Raw genomic sequence first — 21451 nt, 5'->3', positions numbered from 1 at the left:
AGTGGGTGTGACCCCAGTCATTGCAGCAAGATGATATAAACATAAGAAGAATTTTGTTTTTTAAAGTTTATTTAAAATAGCAGGAGGATGGGGGCTGGAGTGACAGTACAGTGGGTAAGGCTCTTGTCTCTTGTATAGTTGCCCGGGGTTAGATCCTTATCGCCCCCATATGGTCCCTCTGGCCCACCCTGAGTGCAGGGTGGGTGTCACCCAAACCAAAATAACAAAAAAACAAAACAAGGGGCCAAAGAGATAGTATAAGATAGTATAAGATTTAGAGTATTAGTCTTGCGCTCAGTCGCTCAGTCAACCCTGGTTCAATCTCTGGCACTGCAGATGGTTCCCTGAGCAGAGCCAGGAGTCAGCCCCTAGCACAGCCAGATGTATCCCCAAACCTAAAACTCTGGAAGTCTGGAATGAGAAGGGGTAAGTAAAAGCCAACAGGAGATTGGACTGCTGCCCCCTCTGTGTGGGTGGGAAGGAATTTATTTCTAGGTAGATTCTATTTGAACACATCTTATTAACTGTCTCCTGTGTAAACGAACAGCAAATAAAAGTGTGCTTAAAAAAAAAAAAGGAAAAGAAAAATGCTCAGGAAAAAAGTAAAGGGTGAGCTATGTATTTAAGAGACATTTACATGACAAAGTTCCAGCTTAAGGGAGTGGATCACTCTAATCATCACCAGAGGAAGGTGGGAGTGGCTGCAGGAAAAACATCTTTTCCAACCAATTACTTACTAAGCCTCTTCCTTATACAGCCCGGGGTGAATTTTTTCTATTTTCTTGTCTGAAGAAGGGCTCGGAAATGGTTCTCCTCATTTAAGCCTTCCACCACAATTTCATAAATTCACAAAAATGTTTACTGTATAACACAGATGACCCAAAAAATGGAAAATATGAACAGTTTCTGGTCTGAGTTTATATAGAACAGTTTCTATAACTATGTAAAAAAGTCTGTGGGACAAACTATATAGGAAACAATTTAGTTTCCTATATAACTATAGGAAACAAACTATCTAGGAAAGAACTATATAGAAACAAACTATGTAGGAAAGAACTTTATTGTGCTTCTTCAAGTAATCCTATTTAACCCAGGAACTAAAAGTGAAAATGTTATTAACTTTCACAGTGCCATCTTTAAAATTGTATACATTTTAAGAAAGTAAAGATATTCTAGGTTAGGGGCTGGAGCTATAGCATAGCGGGTAGGGGGTTTGTTTGCCTTGTACGCGGCCGACCCAGGTTCGATTCCCAGCATCCCATATGGTCCCCTGAGCACCGCCAGGGGTAATTCCTGAGTGCAGAGCCAGGAGTGACCACTGTGCATCGCCGGGTGTGACCCCCCCCAAAAAAAAGAAAAAAAAAGATATTCTAGGTTAATTTCTAAAATACTTCCTTATCATAGGGCATATAACACTGAACTAGTAGCATAAAACTTTTAAATGCTTAATGATAATAAGCCTTTTTTAAAAAATGATTTAAACATTAAATTGAAAACAAGAGATTTAGAATTTGGTATTTATGGTTATTAAAAAGAAAACAATGATCGTCCTTTTTCAAAATAAGTTGTCAACAAATACAAAGAGAAAAGCCCGGGGCTGGAGTGATAGCACAGCAGGTAGGGCATTTGCTTTGCACTGGGCCAACCCCGGTTCAATTGCCAGCATCCCATATGGTCCCTTGAGCACTGCCAGGAGTAATTTCTGAGTGCATGAGCCAGGAGTGACCCCTGTGCACCGCCGGGTGTGACCCAAAAGGAAAGAAAAAAAAGAAAGAAAAGCCCAAAAGAGGATCCTATAATGTTGAAAGGAGAGTAACGCCACAAGATCTCCACTTTTGATCAGCCAAAATCTGGTTTATATAAATACCATCTTTGCCATCATAACCGGATATTCTTAAAGAATTACTGCGATGAGTTAAAACGTAAAAAGCAACGAAAACTAAATGTTTCTGAAAGCATACACGCCCACTACTTTAGCAATGTGTTGTCTCTCAGAGCCAGGCCCATACAAGGTACTATGAGACTTCCAGGCTTTAAATCTGCATTCACGAATGGAAATTCCAAGAGCTAAAAATGATCAAAAGCTCATTTTTGAAAATCACAAACGCTGCAGAAAGACTAACATGACTTAACTATTAGTTTTAAAATACCACCATGAATTCCTCTCAATTTTCATACCTCACCTCCTCCTCCCGAAAGTACATTTAGATAATTAAGTGGCCCAAACAAATGTTAGAACATCACTTACATTTTAACCCAAAAGTGTAGTCAGTGCTTTTCTTAAATGACCAATAAAGCTATTAGATATATAAGTTATCTATAGAATATTCTTATGAGACCACACACCACTACCAAATGCCTTCAAGCGAACATTTCCCCAATGTTATTATTAATTTTATTTATTACTTATTATTAATTAATATTAATTTATTCCCCAAACACAATGCTAAGCAAGTTTAGGAACGAAGACTCCCCTCCCCCACCCCCTCATGCCGATGGTGCTTAACTGCCTGGAAAGTGCCAGAGAATAAGGAATCCTGTCATCTCCTTTAGAAAAAACAAAAACAAAAAACTAAAGCTATTTTAGGCCCTTACAACACATGGCAGGGTCCCACACATGTCGGCTAGATTCCCGGCCCACTTGAGTTACCAAGCACCCTTTCAGACCAGGGAAGCGATGCATCGCGGTGCCCTGAAATCCTCTCTCTCTGCACTTCATCCTAAACACGCCTGCCTGTGCGCTTTCAGTCCACTAACTCGGGGCTAAGCACGGCTGTTCCCCCGGCAGGCGACTGCTGCGGGGCAAAGGCCGTGCATGCAGAGAGCAGCCTCTCTGGTCTGCGGACGGTGGGGCGGCTCGTCCCGGTCCCCGACTCTGCGGCTGTTTGTTGTTACCGCTTCCAGCAGAGCGCACATCCTCAGCGAGCGCGGAGGAGGCCTGGGCTACGCACATCTGCACGTTCACAGGGGAAAGGGGCTCTGGCTCGCAGCTCGGGGTCAGGGAGAGGAGGAAAAACACAACCCGGAGCCGACTTCCAGGCGGAATCTAGCCCCAACGCTCGCAAGCAGGATTTCTGCAAACCCTTTTTACTGCGTGTGAACAGTCTCAGATGTGGCTGCAACTGGCCTGGGACTTTTCCAAACAAACCAACAACAACAACAACGAAAACAACAAAAACCAAGCAATAACTTGGGACCCAAAGCGGACGCCGTGGCAAGCGTCTGGGCCACAGACTAGGTCACTTCGGGAGTTTGAGAAACGTCAAAAGCCCTAGCAAAAAAAAAAAAAGGAAAGGTGTCTCAGTCTCAGTCTCTCTCCCTCTCTCCAACACACACACCCCTCCCCCACCCCCACCCGGGGCCCGGAGTCTCCCGGCAGCCCGAGAAAAACTGCAAAGGAGAGCGGACGAGTCGGACGATCAGATTTCTGGCTTTTTAAACGCCCGAGAACTTGAGTCGTTCAGCGGGTTCCGGCGCTGTCGCGGCGGGCGCGACGCGGCAGTGGCGGCGGCGGCGGCAGCAGCAGCAGCAGGAGTTGCACCATCACCCTCCCGGCAGGGCGTGTGGGGGGCGTCGCGAACTGGCCCCTCGGCGTCTACGTGTGTGTATGTGGGAGGAGGTTGGGGGGGGGGGTGTTGGGGGCTGCCCACCGCGGCAGGACACACCGTGCCCGGGGGATGCGAGGCGGGGGGGGGGGGGGGGATGGGGAGTGACGGCCAAGGAACTCGGAAGCGGCGGGGCCCGCGGCCCCGGCCGGGGAAGAGCAGCGGGCGGCAGGGAGAGTGGCGGAGACAGGGAGGCAACGTCGACGCCCCGGCACGGCACGACGGCGCTTCGGCTCGGGGAGGGGAGAGGCGGCGGGAGGGGGGGCAGAAAGGGAGCGAGGAGTCGGAGGGCCCGTTCCTGCGCCGTTCTCTCTCCCCGCTCCCGCCCCTCGCACCCCCCCTCCCCCAGCCGCCCCGAACCCTGGCCACACTCTGCGGCCAGGCCGCGCCACCCGATCCCCGCGCAGCCCCCCGGACGCCGGCGCGGGGAAGAGGGTCCCGAGGCGGCAGCCGCGCCCTGCGGGCGGGGGTGGGGGTATGGGTGGGGGTGGGGGTGGGGGTCGAACGCGGCGAGCAGGCCCGGCCGAGAGCGGCGGCTCTCCCCCACCCCACCCCCGGCGCGCACGGGGCCGCGGCTGACTGACAGGGGCCAGGAATCGCACGACGACGACGACGACGACAGGGCGCGACGCGATGGCCCAAGTCCTCCCCCCCACCGCCGGCCGCCGGACTCCGCTGAGACGCCCGAGCTCTGCGGCCGCCCGGACCGCTGGACTCGGCCGCCCCCGCCGCGCTTACCTTCTCCTCGTCAGACAACTGCTCCTCTAGATCCGCCATTTTCCTTCTGGCGACAAACCGCGGCGGCGGCGGCGGCGGCGGCGGCGGCCACCTGACTTCCCCCTTTCCAAGCGAGCCTCAGCGCCGCGCGCCCCCGCCAAGGGAGGGGCCGCCAGTCCAGGCCACTGCGCAGGCGCCCCGGGAGCCCCGCCCCTTGCCCCCCGCCCGCGGGGGCCGGGGCGCGGCAGTGCGCGTGCGCGCGGCGCCCGGGCGTCTAGGGGCGGGGGTGGGGCGGAGGCGGGGCGGGGTGGAGTCATTTGCCACCTCCCGCTGCCGGCTTGTCAGCATCCTGAGTAGAGGATCCTCTTCCCCACCAGTGACCAGATGGACGTGCTCTGAGACAAGTACATTCTGAGTCCTGGAGTTTGTTCCCATCAAGTCCTGAACAGCTAAAAATGTGACTAGTCTATGAATAGAAGCCTTTGAAACCTCCTGTTTTTTTTTTTGAAAGTATAGAAAAATATTCAGCTTTTATTAAAATATGCATGCAACCTGGTTCATAATTGGGAGATAACTCTTGATATATTCATTTATTCACTCAAGAAATATTTTTTACTTCCTTACTGTCTGTTGGCTATGTTAGTCTGGGGATATACCATATTAAGGAACACGAGAGCAGCATGTTCCCAAGAAGCTTATGGTCTATTCAAGAAACATATATATTGAGCAGTTGGGAAGGCACTGTACTGTTTGTTGCAAGGGAATAAGCACTGATGTTAGACATGGGTTCTGAACTTTTGAATAGAGTCGCCAGATAAAATTCAGGAAGTCCAGTAAAATTTGAATTTCAATGAACAATGAAAAAAGATTTTTAGAATGTCTCATGAAGCATTTGAGATAAATTTATGCTAAAAAGGATTCTTTGTTTTCAAATCTTACTGGATGTTCATTACTTTCATTTGCTAAATCTGTCAACTCTGCTGAAGCCCCAAGTTTATCTGGAGAGTGAAGCTGTCTTCAAAGTTGTATACATAAGAGTCGGTTTGTAACTGTATACAAAGACTCAGCAGTTCTGGTTACATAGATCTGGGATGGAGTTGGAAATTTTTCTTCCTAATAAGCTTACAAGTAATGCCAAATGCCTCTGGTCAGGAGATCACACTTGAGGTAATAAGGTTAGTTTAAATAAGATTTAGAACTTTATTATGTTTTTTTTGTTGTTGTTGTTGTTGTTTTGCTTTTTGGGTCACACCTAGCGATGCTCAGGGTTACTCCTGGCTTTGCACTCAGGAATCATTCCTGGCGGTGCTCGGGAGACCATATGGGATGCTGGGAATCGAACCCGGGTTGGCCACGTGCAAGGCAAATAACCTACCCGCTGTGTTATCGCTCCAGCCCCTAGAACTTTATTATGTTTTACAACTAGAACACATAACAGTGTTATGTGTCAATTATATTTCAATTAAAATAAAATTTAGGTTAAAAGACTTAATTCTATAGAAAATAAGCTATTGACATATTTTGAACAGTGATACATGCCATGATCAGAAATGTCTAGCAAAATGAATCTGATAGTTTTGTGTAAATGACATATATGAGAATACCTTAAAGGGGTAACTTAATAGGATAAAATAAGTCATATGCAAACGCTGTTCTTTTATGTTTGTTTTAGAGTCATACCCAGGAATGCTCAGGGGCAATTTCCAGTTTAGGAGACTCTCCTTATGGTGCTTAATGGATCCTGTTGTGGCAGGGTTTGAACTCAAGTTTCTTGCATGCTTTGCATGCAGTTAGTCAGTTTAACTATCTCTCCAGTCAGCGAAGCAGTCTGTTGAATGTGTGTCATATACAAATCATATTTTTTGGTGGAAGGAAAGCAAAGAGCTCATACTTTTGAAAAGTTCAGAGTCAAATTGGTGAGATAACTGGAAGGGGGAACCACATTGGCACATGCAGGAAAAAGCAAGTGTCTTGTTGGGGACAAATAGTGCAGAGAAGACATGAGAGACAGTCTGGGCAGAGTCTGGTGAAGGACCTCTTTAAACGTAAATAGTTAACAAATTTACTGCTCTCTGACAAATCACTATCTCATTGATTTCTCGCTGCAACCTTAAGAATCAAGATATTTGTCAGCAAAGTTTTACCCACTGTATAGGAGAAAAATTGAGGCCATATATTTGTCTAAGCTTGTAAGTGTTTCTAAGTGATGGAGTGGGGATGGAAACCAAAGCATCTTACTCAGGATGCTGTCCTTTCCATTTGTCAATCTTTCTTTCCTGCTTTCTGAAGCCATATACTTGCCACCGAGTAAAATTTAATGAAGGCAATTACTCTTCTATCATTTCTGTTTGATCTGGGCCACGCCCAGCAATGCTCAGGGCTTACTCCTGGCTCTATTTTCAGGGATCACTCCTGGTGGTGCTCAGGGGACCACACGTGATAATGGAACTCAAACCCGGGTCAGCAAGCCAAGTACCTTAGAAGCTGTATTAAGTCTCTGACCCCTCTTCCATCAATTCTATTTGCCAACAATTACATCAAAAGCAGCAGTATTTCCAAGTTTTTTTTCTTTTCTTGCATTTTATTTTGTTTCTGTTTACTCAGCAGCACCAAATATCAATAATTTTACACAGTGGGTACTCAGTAAGTGTTGCTTAACTGATTGCTTTCTTCCCCTAAGAACCTCACCCAAAACTGGTAATGTTTTGTAATAATTTGAGTCATACTCTGTTTACAGTTGCATCCTTGGTAATATTTTTTGCATGGTTTCCCATAGTGACACACCAGCGATTATGTATAATTTCTGATAATCTTTTCAAAAGCCTATCAATACCACTCTCTTAATATTGTCAAAAAGAATTCTAGAATTTTTGTAAACTGGGACCTCTGATAAGATTTCACTATATTACACAAATTGCTATAAAATTTAATTACTATTATATGACTGCAAATAGAAATGTATTGTACTCTATCACTGTATCACTGTCATCCCCTTGCTCACTGATTTGCTCGAGCGGGCACCAGTAACGTCTTCATTGTGAGACTTGTTACTGTTTTTGGCATATTAAATACACCACAGGGAGCTTGCCAGGCTCTGCTGTGCAAGTGTGATGCTCTCGGTAGCTTGCCAGGCTCTCCAAGAGGGGCAGAGGAATTGAACCCAGCCCATTGTACTCTATATGATTAGTAATTCTGTGACGAAAAGGAAAGCAACAAAATATTCTTCCCTCATACAATTCTTTCTTTTGAAGCTGTTCACTCTTTTCTTTATCATTTCTAAATGCACTCTTCTATTTAATAATGGTATATGTCTCGATCTTTTTTATTTCAACAAAACCTGATTTTTAAAGTTTTTTCATTAGTTGGGCTGTGTTTTAAATTACTTGCATATATCTTCTTCTGTTTCATTATGGATTTGCCTTATATCCTCACGAATTTAAGCCTGTCAAAGTGAGAGTTTGCCTAATTTACACAATCACAATTTTAAAGTCCATTTACTGCAAGCATCTAATTTTTCAGGTAAATTTAGCCTTAGAGAAATCAAATTACTTGATTAAAAATTGCACATGTCGCTATTATTTCAAAATCCAATGCCCCAAAGTTATACTCATCTTCTTTCCTAAACATACATTCACATTACTATATAAAATACCTATGTATCATATTCCAATCATATAACATTACCAGGTGATAAATATTCAATATTACCTATAAATTATCGTTATATATTGGCATCTATAACATTATTTTCTTTCATCTCTACACTAGAAAATAAATGATCTGTAGTTTATAAAGAAGGTTTACCTCACTTCTGAGAAAAACTACTAGAATTTCACAACTTACATCTGATTATTTGTTACTTCCATGGTCAATGAACACAACTGATCTCAAATAATGTACTTTATGACCATAGAAGTGTAAAATATCCTGCATATTTAAAAAATAGTTGTCCTAAAACAGGTTATCAAGCTGTGGGGGGAGGTGTGGTGGGGTTAAAGAGGTCTAGAAGTAACATAAGGACATTGCTGGAGGGTCCTGGACACTTCGGTGGGGGTGAGCAGGAACTGCAAATTAATGCCAAAAATATAAAAACAATTATAAACTTGTTACCTAAATTACAGCCACAATATTAATAAAGTCATTGTCCTAAGTTGACCAATTTCCTAAATAATACTTGAGTATGTCTGTTTTCTCAACTATAGTTTAAGAAAGTTTATAGAAGTAATAGCCTAGGAGAATCCTAAATGGATCATTCCAAAGATGACGGGAATTACTGAAAATGCTGATTTTCTTATCTTGTCATTCCTTATGAATATTCTGTTCTCCATAATTTGATTTTTGTCGACCTTATTCAACACTCCTCTGCTACTGTCCCAGACGCACATCACTGAGCACAAACCTGGTTACTTCTCATCACTCTCTCGTCCTCTGTTGAAGCTTTTTCTGATAGATTCTTTGCCACTCCCTACCCTTTAAAATCCAAGTTAGAAGACTGAAAAGCTAGTTCAAGGATTTAGGTGCTAAGTTTTCTCTTTAATTCCTCTAACTCTGTAAGTTCAAGTTTTCTGCATCTTCATGGCAAGTACCAAAGAGGAGAAGTGACCAAGGTGATTCATTACAGTGAGGTATATAAATACGGAAGCATCTACTTATTTGAATTACATCAGGTATGCAAATAAAGGCATATCCTTTCTAGATTCCTTTTTCTTAACCTCCTAGATTACCACTAACCTGAATCTGGTGTTATTCCTTTACATATCATGATTCTTGTTTTGTGGGGGGAAGGGTGTGTAGCAAGAATTGAACCCAGAACTTCACATATTTCACACATTCACAGTATCTCTGAGCTATCTCCCTAGTCTGGGATACTGCTTTTATTTTTTTAATCCTTTTAATTTTATCATTTTTTATCCTTTTATATATACTCATGGCTGCTCCTCCTGGAAGGGAGCATAAAATGAGGACCCCATGGTGCACTGGACTCTGCACCAGGGGTACACCAGAAGGGGGCAGGTGAGAACCCTCCTTACCCCAAGGGACCCAGCCCTGGCAGCTGACCTCCACTACCCCACCGCCACCAGGCTCCAGGCCACTTTCTCACGCTCGGGCCAAGTCTCATGCATGACTGAACATATTCCTGGGCCGTGAGACACATCATCATAAAGGGAAATATATGTATATGTCTCTCGGAGAGCCTGGCAAGCTACTGAGAGTATCCCGCCTACACGGCAGAATCTGGCAAGCTCTCTGTGGCTTGATATGTATTTGGCATATCAATATCAAGCATCAATAACAGGTCTCATCCCCTGACCCTAAAAAGAGCCTCCAATCGTTGAAAAAACGAGTAAGGAGAGGCTGCTAAAATCTCAGGGTTGGGATGAATGGAGACATTACTGGCACCCACTTGAGTAAATCAATGAACAACGGGGTGACAGTGATACAGTGATTGATCCTTTTAATTCAATTATTGAAGTACCAAATTCAAGAGTATTTCTGAAGCAAATAAATGAGTACAATCGCTTTGCACAGTTTTGAAAACAACCTGCATAAAAATAAATATAGGCTAAAGCTAAGGTAACTAGCTAACTAACTAACTAGCTAACTAAAAGGGCTGGGGTGCACACTTTACACGCAGAAGCCCAGGGTACAATTCTTCCCCACCTGATTCCCCCAGTATTCTTAGTGACATCTGAGCACCTGACTAGGAGCAGCTCCTGAGAATTGGGTATGGCCCTATGAAGGCAAAACCCCACTAATTTCTTAATTAGCAAAACATCTTCATATACGGATCATAGATGAAAAACTGTTAGACTTTTGACCCGTAAAAGGTTATGAAAATCAACATAATAATTCACTAGTGGCAAGTGAAAATATAGTTCTCATTTCTTTAATATATATTTTTTAACCTTTAACATCTGATATAGTCTTTGCAGGGACAACATTCCTGAAACATGTTTTGGAGGCATGAAGATCATTCCCAGGGATAATTGGCCTGGTTATGCAGGCCTGAGGTGCCTGGCCCATAATGAGATATTGTGGGCCACCAGGGATACAAGATGTTTGGGAGAGCATGGGGTGCTGGAGATTGAACTAGAACCTTCACACGACATGCTTCTGCTTCAGCTTTTTCAGTTACCTCCCTGCCCCTGCCTGAAAATACTTTTAACTCTTATTTGGACTAAGTTACAACAAAAGGAGTTTGCCTTTGGAGTTTCCCTATTCAACCCCAATAAAAATGCATTTCTGATTCAACATATTACAGGAATGCCTGCTTGATCCCTTGCTCTGGGTTCAAGGGACAGTGATTTATGTGCCACCAGAAAAGTTGAGTCTGCCATGTAGTTTATCATCTCTGATTCTCCCTATTTCATCATCATATCTCTACCAATGTTGCAGCTCTCCCATCTTTCCTAATCCCCTTCTCTCCTTTTCTCTTTTCTCTTGCCATTGCATCTTCTTCCTGTGGCTGGGTGTACCCATTGAAGACGGGCTCAGCTATCCGTGTGTGGCAGGACACTAAATTATCTGTAACTTTATCCTAAGAGCTGCCTCTGATGGACGAAGCTTTAGCAAACTCTGATCAGATAGATCCTCATGGGTCACGTGTCTAGTGACTGTGTATTTGAGCTTCTGCCCTACTTCACAGAATCAGAAGGCTGAATTGGAATACTGCTTTTGAGCTACTGGAGTTGCTTTGCCAGCTGGGAGGTGAGTTCTTGTGGGCAATTTTTAACCATGACTGTCAGATGATGAAATATGAACACCCAGATACTTTGCCTCAGATGAGGCCATTTTATAGTTCCTCTGGGAATGAAACCTATTTTTTCTCTTTCTCCTCTTCCTTCTTCTCCTCTTTCTCCTTCTCCTTCTCTTCTTTTTCCTCAATCTTTTTTCCTTTCCTTCTCTTTTGTTTTTCTTCTCCTTTTCTCCTCCACCTTCTTTTTCCTTCCTCTTCCTCCTCCTCCTTCTCCTCTTCCTTCTTCTTTCTTCCTCTCTCCTTTTCGTTCTTTGGTTTTGGAGCCACAGGACAGTGCCCAGGGGCAATTCTCAGTCAGGGGTCACTCCTACTACTTCTTGGGGAGCCATGCCAGGCAGGGCTTCACCCAGGCCTCTGTTCTGCAAAGTCTGCTCTGAGCACTTTGAGCTATCTCCCCAAGCGGAGGAAAAAGAGGGCATTCAGGAGCTCCAGATTGAGGGTGCAAGGCCAATTATCAAATTTGGAGCACCTTTTTAGGATGGAACTAGGCTTGAGGATAAATTCCAAAACATTTATTTGAATAAATAATCTAGCCAATCTGTTCCCATGTCAGTGAAATTAGCTCTGGGAATAGAACAGGACTAATTTTGCAGGCAACTTTACATACGGAGGGGAACAAAGCAAATAAAGTTCGGCACATATTGGAATCTGGCTCGACACTGTGTGAAGCAGAGAGGTTGAGAGGAAGTTTTTCAACTATTGGACTTAATACAGGTCCTAATATTAAAGACTATGGAAGGTGGGGCTGGAGCAATAGCACAGTGGGTAGGGCATTTGCCTTGCATGCAGCCGACCCAGGATCGATTCCCAGCATCCCATATGGTTCCCTGAGCACCATCAGGAGTGATTCCTGAGTGCATGAGCCAGGAGTAACCCCTGTACATCGCCGGGTGTGACCCAAAAAGCCAAATAAATAAATAAATAAATACTACGAAAGGCTGGAGTTCAACATCTAAGATGATAGCCCTACAAAGTAATCTGTAAGTACAAAATGAATAGCACAAATGGAAATAAGACTGATCTGACTCAGTCTCATATGTATATTTGAGTAAAGAGAGGCTGCTCGAGTAAAGAGAGGCTGCAAAAATCTCAGGGCTGGGACGAATGGAGACATTACTGGGCCCACTCGAGCAAATGGAGGATCAACGGGATGATAGTGATAGTGATAGTGATAGTGACTCGTTGAAACAACCAATCAAAGAAGGAAAAGTGGGTTTTAAATGGTTTCCCTCTTCTGTATCTCTTAATCAGCTGTGCTACATACCTCATGACACAAGTGTGAATTTAAGCCAATTACAATGTTAAACTATCAGTACTTATTTATAATCTTAATACTTATAGAGAAAATCTAGACTCTAAATTCTAGGTTAGGAACGTTGATGGTTTCTAATGTATATACTAACCACTTAGGTGAGTTGATTTATTTTAGGACATGTTTTCTTAATTCACAATATTTGACAGTAGAATAAGAGATTACTATATGTTGGAATAGAGTATTTTGAATGGTGTTGAAAAAAAGAACGTCTGCATGATGGCAGAATAATTTCCTCTTATAAAGAGGCATCATATATTTAATCTAACACCTCTATATTTTAAGCTACAAAAGAATTAGCTATTGATTTATGCTAATATGTGAAATAATTCTAAACTTCAATTTCATAATCTCAAGCAGGAAATAATGGTAATATTTAGTTCATTGTGTGTGAGGTTAATGATGTATAAGTATTGCAAACTTTATAAATATAAAAAAAACTAATAAAAATTCACAGTCTGATGAAAATTTAATTCTATTCACTTATCTTTGCAGGCTGTGCTAGCTATAATACATATATGTTTCCAGAAATATTAAATTTTTTTGTTTTTGAGCCAGACTCAGCAGTCAGAGGTCAGGCATGCAGAGCTCAGGGGACCATGTGGTGACAAGGGTTGAATGCAGGCCACTTGTATGCAAAATATGCAATTAGCCCACTGAAACGAGTTTTTTTGTATAGTATTGGCTTTTGGGTCATATCTGGCACGTTCCCCAGGGGCTACTCCCAGTTCAGTGCTGGGTGGGAGAGGTGGGTGCCACTCTTGGTGCTGGGAACTAACCTCAGGTCTCCAGTATGAAAAGCCTGTGCTCTAACCACTGGCCCTTTTTTTTTTTTTTGGTCACACCCGGCAATGCACAGGAGTTACTCCTGGCTCTGCACTCAGGAATTACTCTTGGCAGTGCTCAGAGGACCATATGGGATGCTGGGAATCGAAAACAGGTCTGCCGCATGCAAAGGCAAACACCCTACCCTCTGTGCTATCGCTCCAGCCCCCCCCCTTTACACTTTTTAGGCAAAAGGCATATTAGGAAGGTATTCTTACCCCACTCCCACCATTTCCTTGATACTGTACTACATTGCAATTGAAATCAATATGAAGACTCCAGTCTTTAGGCCCATTTTTCAATTAAAAAGTCCAGTGTGTTGGACAAATTTCTCTCTCTCTCTTTCTTTTTCTAGGCCACAACTTCTGTGCTACAGTATTATTCCTTGATCTGCACTCAGAGGCCACTCCTGACAGGACTCAGGAGACCAAATGGGATACCAGAGATCAGACTCAGGTAAATCATGTCTACGGCTTACCTAAGAACTTATCTTACCTGTGATACTATCTCTCCAGTCCCTTGGACAAATATTTTAATATCTTCATATAGCAGTTGGGCATTTGCCTTTCATGCAGCGGACCTGTGTTCGATTCCTCCGCCCCTCTTGGAGAGCCCGGCAAGCTACTGAAAGTATTGAGCTCGCATGGCAGAGCCTGGCAAACTACCCAAAAACAGTAACAATAAGTCTCTCAATGAGAGACGTTACTGGTGCCTGCTCAAACAAATCGATGAGCAATGGGATGATAGTGACAATTCAAAGATCTATAGGAAGGTTTGCATGACACGTTGAATAAAGAGTGTTTTGTAAAATGACAAGTTCTGGCATAATGTCGGGCAACATCATTGAAGTACATCTTGCTTTGCAACATCAGTCATCTGTCCTTCATTTTTCTTCTCTTTATTTTTTCAAATACACATGCCTTAACAACCATGAGCATTTTCTATAATGCATCAGTACTGTGTTAATCATTGAAGATATAGTAAGAAGCAAAACAGAGTCCCTGATTCCATAAAGCTTATTATTTAGATGAAAGATAGGTAGCAAAAGAATAATCACTCAAATAGCAATGTAATTAGAATTTTGATAATGCAATGAAGAAAATGTACGGGGCAATTTGAGTGTAGACATTGAGAGGTAATCCTTAATGTGTCTTTCACATTCCTGTGCATCTTGCAAATAAACTGCCTTTGTTTTGTACTATTTATTTGCTATTTATTTAGGATTTGGGGTCACTCTCGGTGATGTTCAGGGTTTATTCTTGGCTCTACACTCAAGAGTAGTGCTCAGTGGCAGTGAGCAGGGGACCATATAGAATGACAGGGATCAAACCCGGGTGGGCCATGTGCAAGGCAAGTGCCTACTCACTATACTATATTGTTTCAGCCCCATGATTTGTACTATCTTTTTAAATTGAAGCTTTTAAAAACTCGTTGGGATGCCAGGAATTTAGATTATCTATCTACAAGAAGTTTGCAAAGCCGAGGCATTCCTATTGCACATTATAAAAGACTTGGGCTCCTTAAATTCAAGCTTCCACTTCCGTAATGCACCCCCTTTCACATGCAAGCTTCCATCTGGACCCATCTGTGTTGCCATATGAGACATGGGGACAAGAAAAACTAATGCAAATAAGCAGATGCTCTTGGTAGTTGATATTCCCTGAATAATAAAATCCTTTGTCTCTGAGTCAGGGGTCTTGTGTTTTCTGCTAGAGTCCTTGAAAGCTAACTTGTAGCAAGCTAACTTGTTGGAAAAAATCATAGGCCAATTAGGAATAAGAATCTATCCTATTAAGTGATACTTAAGCATCTACCCACCTCCCTCCAACTAATTTTTAAAATAAAAATTTTTTAAATCTTTTAAAAAATTTAAAAAAATTTTTAATTAGTGAATCACCGTGAGGGTACAGTTACAGATTTATACATTTTTGTGCTCATGTTTCCCTCATACAAAGTTAGAGAACCCATCCCTTCACCAGTGCCCATTCTCCACCACCGGTAAACCCAGCATCCCTCCTACCCTCCCCAATCCCATCTCCCCCCACCCCACTCTGCCACTGTGGCAGGGTATTTCCCGTTGTTCTCTCTCTCTATGTAGGTGTTGTGGTTCGCAATAGAGGCGTTGAGTGGCCACTGTGTCCAGTCTCTAGTCTACATTTAAAATAAATTTTGCTTTACTTTGAAATGCTTAAAATATGCAGGCAAGAATATAGATTACTATATAATCATCTACATAGTCAGAGCCCAGACATATTAAATGTTAACTATCATTGTGTCATATTTGCATTATACCTCATGTCCACAAAAGGCTATTCATATACATTTAAGGTTCCCTGTATCTTCCTCTTGCCTTATGCTCCTCTATCTCTCTCCCTAAGGTAAACACTATGAAAAATACAATGTGTGTCATTCTGCTGCTTATTTATTTTATCAACAATGTTCATGTAAATGGATGACAAGGTGATCAAGAACCTTGATAATTAAACACATATTTTATTGTGGAAGGACAGGTCAATAATGCCAATGATAAATGAAGTCCTTTAGGAGAAGATTAGCTGAACTGTGTCTCGATTATCATCTGTCTGTCTCCTACTTTTTGATAAATTAACAAGTACTTCCTCACTCTCCTTCTCCTTTCTTTCAATGCCTGTTGTTGGTTTGAGTCAGGGTCATACAGAGTTGTCTGTGCTGCTCTGGGTGGGGAACATGGACAGTTTCATTGCTTGTTGGGGGCCAAATTCATTTCATTTTAGGGCTGGTGTTCATTCTGCCTGTGGTACTCTCCAGGGTCTATTATGTGTTTTGTTTCTTTCTTTCTTTTTTTTTTTGAGTCACAACTCTTACTTGACTTCTGAGTTTTTCCTGTCACTTTTTTTTTGTTTGCTTATGTTTATCAGAATGTTCGACTATAAATAGTTTCGTTGTTTTTCTTTAGGAATATCTGACAGGACCATTTAATTCTTCCCATCTCATTTTGGTCAAAATCCCCACAACAGACTCTTAATCTCCTGCCAGAAGAGGAAAGGCCGAGCAAATAATACTTTAAAAGCCAACGAGAGGAAGTCAGCTATCTGTCTCAGTATTCAGCAGCCAGATGGTCCTTGAATTCCTATTTTTGGCCTTGTTTTTACCACCTCCAACTCCACTTGGTCGTCCAGGATGCCTCTGTTCTACCCTCCCCATACAATAAAATTCTAGACTTCTGCTGGTTGGGAGAGGGGCAGAGGTTCCTCAGCACAGAGAGGGGCAGGGATTTAAAAAGGGGCCCTTTTTTCCAAACAGATCTTTTTTTGTTTCTTCTGTTTTGGGGCCCCACTTACCCCCACTCCCAGGAGTACTTGTTACTTTGGTAACTTTAAAGGTTCAGTTCCGTTGCCGCTCAAAGGTCAATCAATTGAAATTGGGGTGGGGGTGGGGCCTAGGATGGTAGTAAGCATTATTGGCCTCATGCAGGCAGGTTGGAAGGGGGTAACCTTCAAAAGAACTGTCTTTCTTTTTAAATTTTTTAAAAAAGAGTGCTTTTTGTTTGTTTGTTTTTGTGTTAATAGGACAAGAGAACAGGGAAGCACATTTTTAGGAAGGATAGGTTACAGGCTGGTGAGCTGTAGGGTGATGAATAAATCCACTTGGGCTGGTCCCCTGAGAAATACTTCTCATGTGATTGCAAATAAAGATTTCTGATTATGATTTCTGGTCCTACTTTAGGAAGAGATAAGAGGAACATTCTGGGTGTTTTCAACTATCCCTCACCAGATAGGTTTTCTGGCTTCTAATATTGAATTCAATATTAGATTCAATTCCTTCCTTCCTTCCTTCCTTCCTTCCTTCCTTCCTTCCTTCCTTCCTTCCTTCCTTCCTTCCTTCCTTCCTTCCTTCCTTCCTTCCTTCCTTCCTTCCTTCCTTCCTTCCTTCCTTCCTCCTTCCCTCCCTTCCTCCCCTCCCTCATTCCCTTCCTTTCCGTTCCTTTCTTTCTGTTTTTTGTTTCTTTCCTTTTTGAGCCACCCCTGGCGGTTCTCAGGGCTTACGTCTGGCTCTGAGCCCTTGGATCACTCCTGACAGGGCTGGGGGATGCCACATGTGGTGCTCGGGAGTGAACCAGGTTTGCAGCATGTTCCGCAAGCACCCATTCAGCTGTATAATCACTTCGGTGCCTCAACTTGTAATTTCAATTTCCTTGGTCTGGCTTCACTCTCCAGTCATGAACGCTTGCAAGTTCTAAGGGTAAAAATGAAACTGGTTCTTTACTCTCATAACTTTTAGCTGCACTTACTTTTTAAATGTAGGATACTGCTATTTATTCAGTCACTGATGAAGCTGACTGAAGCGGGTATGAACTCTACATTACTTTTTAAAAAAAATTTTAATTGAATATTTGTAAGATAGACCATTACAAAGCTGTTTATGATTAGGTTTTATACAGTGATGTAGCACCCATCTCTCCACCAGTGTACATTTCCCACTACCAGTGTTCCCTGTTTTTCTCCCACCATTCCCCAGCACCCTACCCCTCACCCCAGTCTGCCTCTATGCAGGTATTTTTCTTCTTTCTCTCCCTCTCTCCTTTTCCTTTTGTGCATTGTAGCACTGTCTCACTGTCGTCCCATTGTTCATTGATTTGTTTGAACGGGCACCAGTAATGTCTCCATTGTGAGACTTGCTGTTGCTGTTTTTTGGCATATTGAATAAGCCACAGGCAGCTCTCCAGCTTCTGCTGTGCAGGCGGGATACTCTCGGTAGCTTGCCAGGCTCTCCTAGAGGGATGGAGGAATTGAACCCGGGTCAGCCTCGGGCAAGGCAAATGCCCTGCCCATTGTGCTATCGCTCCAGCCCTTTTTTGTGCATTGTGGTTTGCAATACAGGTATTAAGATGTCATCATGTTTTTTCAGGTCCTTCAGTATTTTTATCAAGAATGTGAGGCTATAGTAGATTTTAACTGGGTGGCGACTTTGGGTTGTGTATGTGACTGCCAAAGCTTCCAGAAGTAGGTGGGGGGAGGTGGCTTATCCTGACCTCAAGAAAGTCTGGAGATTTCAGTCACAAAACCTGCATACCCAAATTTTCAGCAGATTGTGTCTCAGTGAGGTCCATCCTGTGATGGTGGAGTCTGACTAGGGGCAATGGCAGTGATTTTGGATTGTGGAAGCAAGTGGCTGCCGGGGGCTCTTCTTCAATCTACTCCCCTCTGATTTGCCCTGATATGTTTGGCTTTGTGCGGGTATGATTTTGTTCTCTTTTGAGATTTGTTTATAGATCTCTGAAGCAAGGCCAATGAATGAGCTTGTATAGCTGAGCCAGAGGTGGTTTGTCAGTGTGACTAACATAACTAACTTAGGTATGTGACTAACATACCTAACTTTTGGCCATTTAATTTCTTGGGATATTTGATCCCCAAGTTATTTGGGCTGGCCAGAAGCACAGCAGCAATTTTAGGGAATCAGGAAACCTGAGGGCACCATCAAGCTGCTGATGCACTCGCCCTGTGGGTACAGATTGACTGGCTGGTGGCACAGTACCCCACACTAGTTGCAGATTTTAGAGGCCCCCAAGTCTTCTGCAATCCTTCATGTTTTCTAGCCTCAAAATTTTTGGTTCTGTTGTGTTTATTATTTATTCATTTTTAACATTGTGTGTTTAGTTGAAAAATAAAATTCTTCTAGAGGAATTTTCACCTACAACTTTACCTACAACTCCCAAAACCTATACTATGCTGGAGATGGAGGCTCCATTTTTCCATTTTCACTTTATGAATGCATATTTTTTTATCATGAGAATTTTATCTATAGCTCTTTGCTTTTTTTCCTTTTTGAGGTTCTCCTAGGCTTTTTTTTTTTTTTTTATTGAATCACCAAGTGGAGGGTTACAAAGTTCTCAGGATTATGTCAGTTATACAATATTCAAACACCCCTCCCTTCACCAGTGCCCATCTTCCATCCCCAACCCCCCCAGTCTATCTGCCGCCCCCTCCCACCTCCCTAGTCCCCACCCTTATACGTGATAAGTTTCACTTCATTTGCGCTTATCTCGATTACATTCCATGTTTCAACACACAACTCACTACCGTTGCTGGGGTTTCCCCCCAAAAAGAAAAAGACAGTCCTATTGCCAATGAGGCATTTGATAATTCTCCATTACTAAGCATATAGAGATATTAAGTCCTGCTGTTTGTTACATAGCTTTTCTTTTTCCCCCTTGCCCCGCGCCACCGAGTTCACGCCTGTTTAGTAATCGCCACGCTGTCTGACAAAGGGAAAAAAACCGAAGAGGATGGTTATTTCCCGTCATCAGAAAGCGTGGGGCTCTGGCTTAGTTGATAGTCTAGTAGAGTGTCTGGAAGGAGTTTCTGGAACCAAAGCTCTTGCGCTGATATCGGCTCCGGCTCGAGATACCACCAGCGTCCCGCTGGTCCATGTACCTAATTTTTCCCCTTATTTCCCATTCCCACGCCACCTGGTCTGTTTGCTTAATGGACATCACACTATGTTTGACACCACGCCACGTTTCTTCCCGAGAAAGAAGGATATTTCTTCTCAGCCGGCGTGGGGATATAGCTTAGTTCAGTCTAGAGAGATGGCTACCATTTTGATTGCCTTCAATATTTCAACAAAATACTTACTATTCTTGTTAGGATCACCCACAAAAGTCCGACCCATTAAGAAGGAACCATTACATATTGCTGATACTAAGATGACATTAGGTCGCGCGGCCGCAGCAGCGGCCGCGCGGTTCTGGGTTTCTGTCTAAAGTCCAGGGAAAAAGTTGAAGGAGAGAGAGAGAGATTTCCACACGGGGGACCTGGCGGAAACTCTCAAGTCACATACTGCAGGTTGCTGGTGGGCTGCCGGTGTCCCAAGCAGCTCCATCCTCTTCGTCAGTCATTCTGGGGGTGCGGGCGCGGAGAAATGGGCTAGGCTTTATTTTTTGAAATATGAATTTGTTAGGGCTGTTCTCTCTGGGTAGCTTGGAATTTAACAGCTTTCTACCATAGCTTTTAAGATTAAAAATTTTTTTTATTCTCAAGACTGATTTTCAAAGCTGAATAATAGCGAATGCACTTTTGGTGGAATATGTTATTTTTTTTTGTAGTTCAGCATTGTTTTGTTTCAAATTTAAGTGAAATTTGAAGGTCTGTTTGCAATGTTTTACTTTTTATTTTACCTAGGATTCTGCCACTCTCCTATCATTTCCCACAGTATTGGCTCAATTGTTGATTCAGTGGAGGAAGCTGATTCACTCTGCATGTTTTGGCACCTCTAGCTGATCTCTTACCAAGCTCTCCTCATTCTTTCAGCTTCACCACACTGGTTTACTTCCTGTTCTGTGTAAGTCATATGATGTCCCACTGAGTTGCTGAATATAATCTATTCTGTGACCACTCTAACCACCCCCACTCCTACTCTTTCCTCCGTCTTTCATGCTATTCTCCCTCAAATCTCTGATCAGTTACCTCTTTTATATTCCAAACTCCTGGCCAGGCCAAAGCCCTGTTATATACTCTGCTAGCACCATTTATATTTTATATTTCTTTGTATATTATTTGATTCTCCATTTCTTTATTAAATTATAAGTTTTGTGTGGTAGATTGTATTTTTCCTTCTATTGCAGTCACACTACCTAGAAAGTCCCTAATAACTACCTATTAAATCAATGAATAGAGCATATGCCTTAAGAATAAATAGGAACTACCAGGTGGAGGCTGAGAAGAGACTCTCAAGGCCAAGAAAACACACAAGAATGAGCTCAGTATATTTGAGGAAGTGAAAAAATAAGAATGCAAAAAAAAGTCCTATACAAGGTTTGTGCCTTGTGTAGCAAGGGGGTGGTTGTGGGAGGAGGTTGGTGTGTGCTAGATAAAACCAAAAGAATGATCAAGGGTCAAATAACTTACAAGATAGAAATAGCCAAATGGTATAGGAAAAATGCAAATCAAAACAGCAACGAGGTATCATCTCACACCAGCAAGACTGACACAGGCAGGTCACAAAGAACATAATAACCAGTGCTAGCGTGGATGTGAAAAACAAAGAGAACCTTACTCAGTGTTGATGGGCATGTCGACTTGTCCAACCTTTTTGGGAAAATAAGGACACTTCCCCCAAAACTAGGAATTGAGGGGCTGGAGTGATAGCACAGCAGATAGGGTGCTTGCCTTGCACATGGCCAACCTGGTCCCAGACATCCCAGATGGTCCCCAGAGCACCACCAGGAGTGATTCCTAAAAGCATACCCAGGAATAA

At 43.0% G+C, this 21451-nt stretch overlaps 1 protein-coding gene across 1 annotated transcript in view; it reads right to left on the bottom strand.

Annotated features, from left to right (window-relative positions):
• Window positions 1-4502, bottom strand: part of CAPZA2 (capping actin protein of muscle Z-line subunit alpha 2) — a 49985-nt gene extending 45483 nt beyond the window's left edge. Inside the window, exon 1 of the mRNA XM_055141064.1 lies at window positions 4344-4502. Coding sequence (XP_054997039.1) covers window positions 4344-4382 — 39 coding nt within the window. The 5' untranslated portion in view covers window positions 4383-4502. The remainder of the gene's footprint in view (window positions 1-4343) is intronic.
• Window positions 4503-21451: the final 16949 nt, after the last annotated feature.

The sequence above is a fragment of the Sorex araneus genome, chromosome 1, assembly GCF_027595985.1.
Source record: "Sorex araneus isolate mSorAra2 chromosome 1, mSorAra2.pri, whole genome shotgun sequence".
NCBI classification, from domain to species: domain Eukaryota; kingdom Metazoa; phylum Chordata; class Mammalia; order Eulipotyphla; family Soricidae; genus Sorex; species Sorex araneus.
Note: the sequence above shows the minus strand (reverse complement) of the source record. Positions and strands in the feature narration are given on the sequence as shown.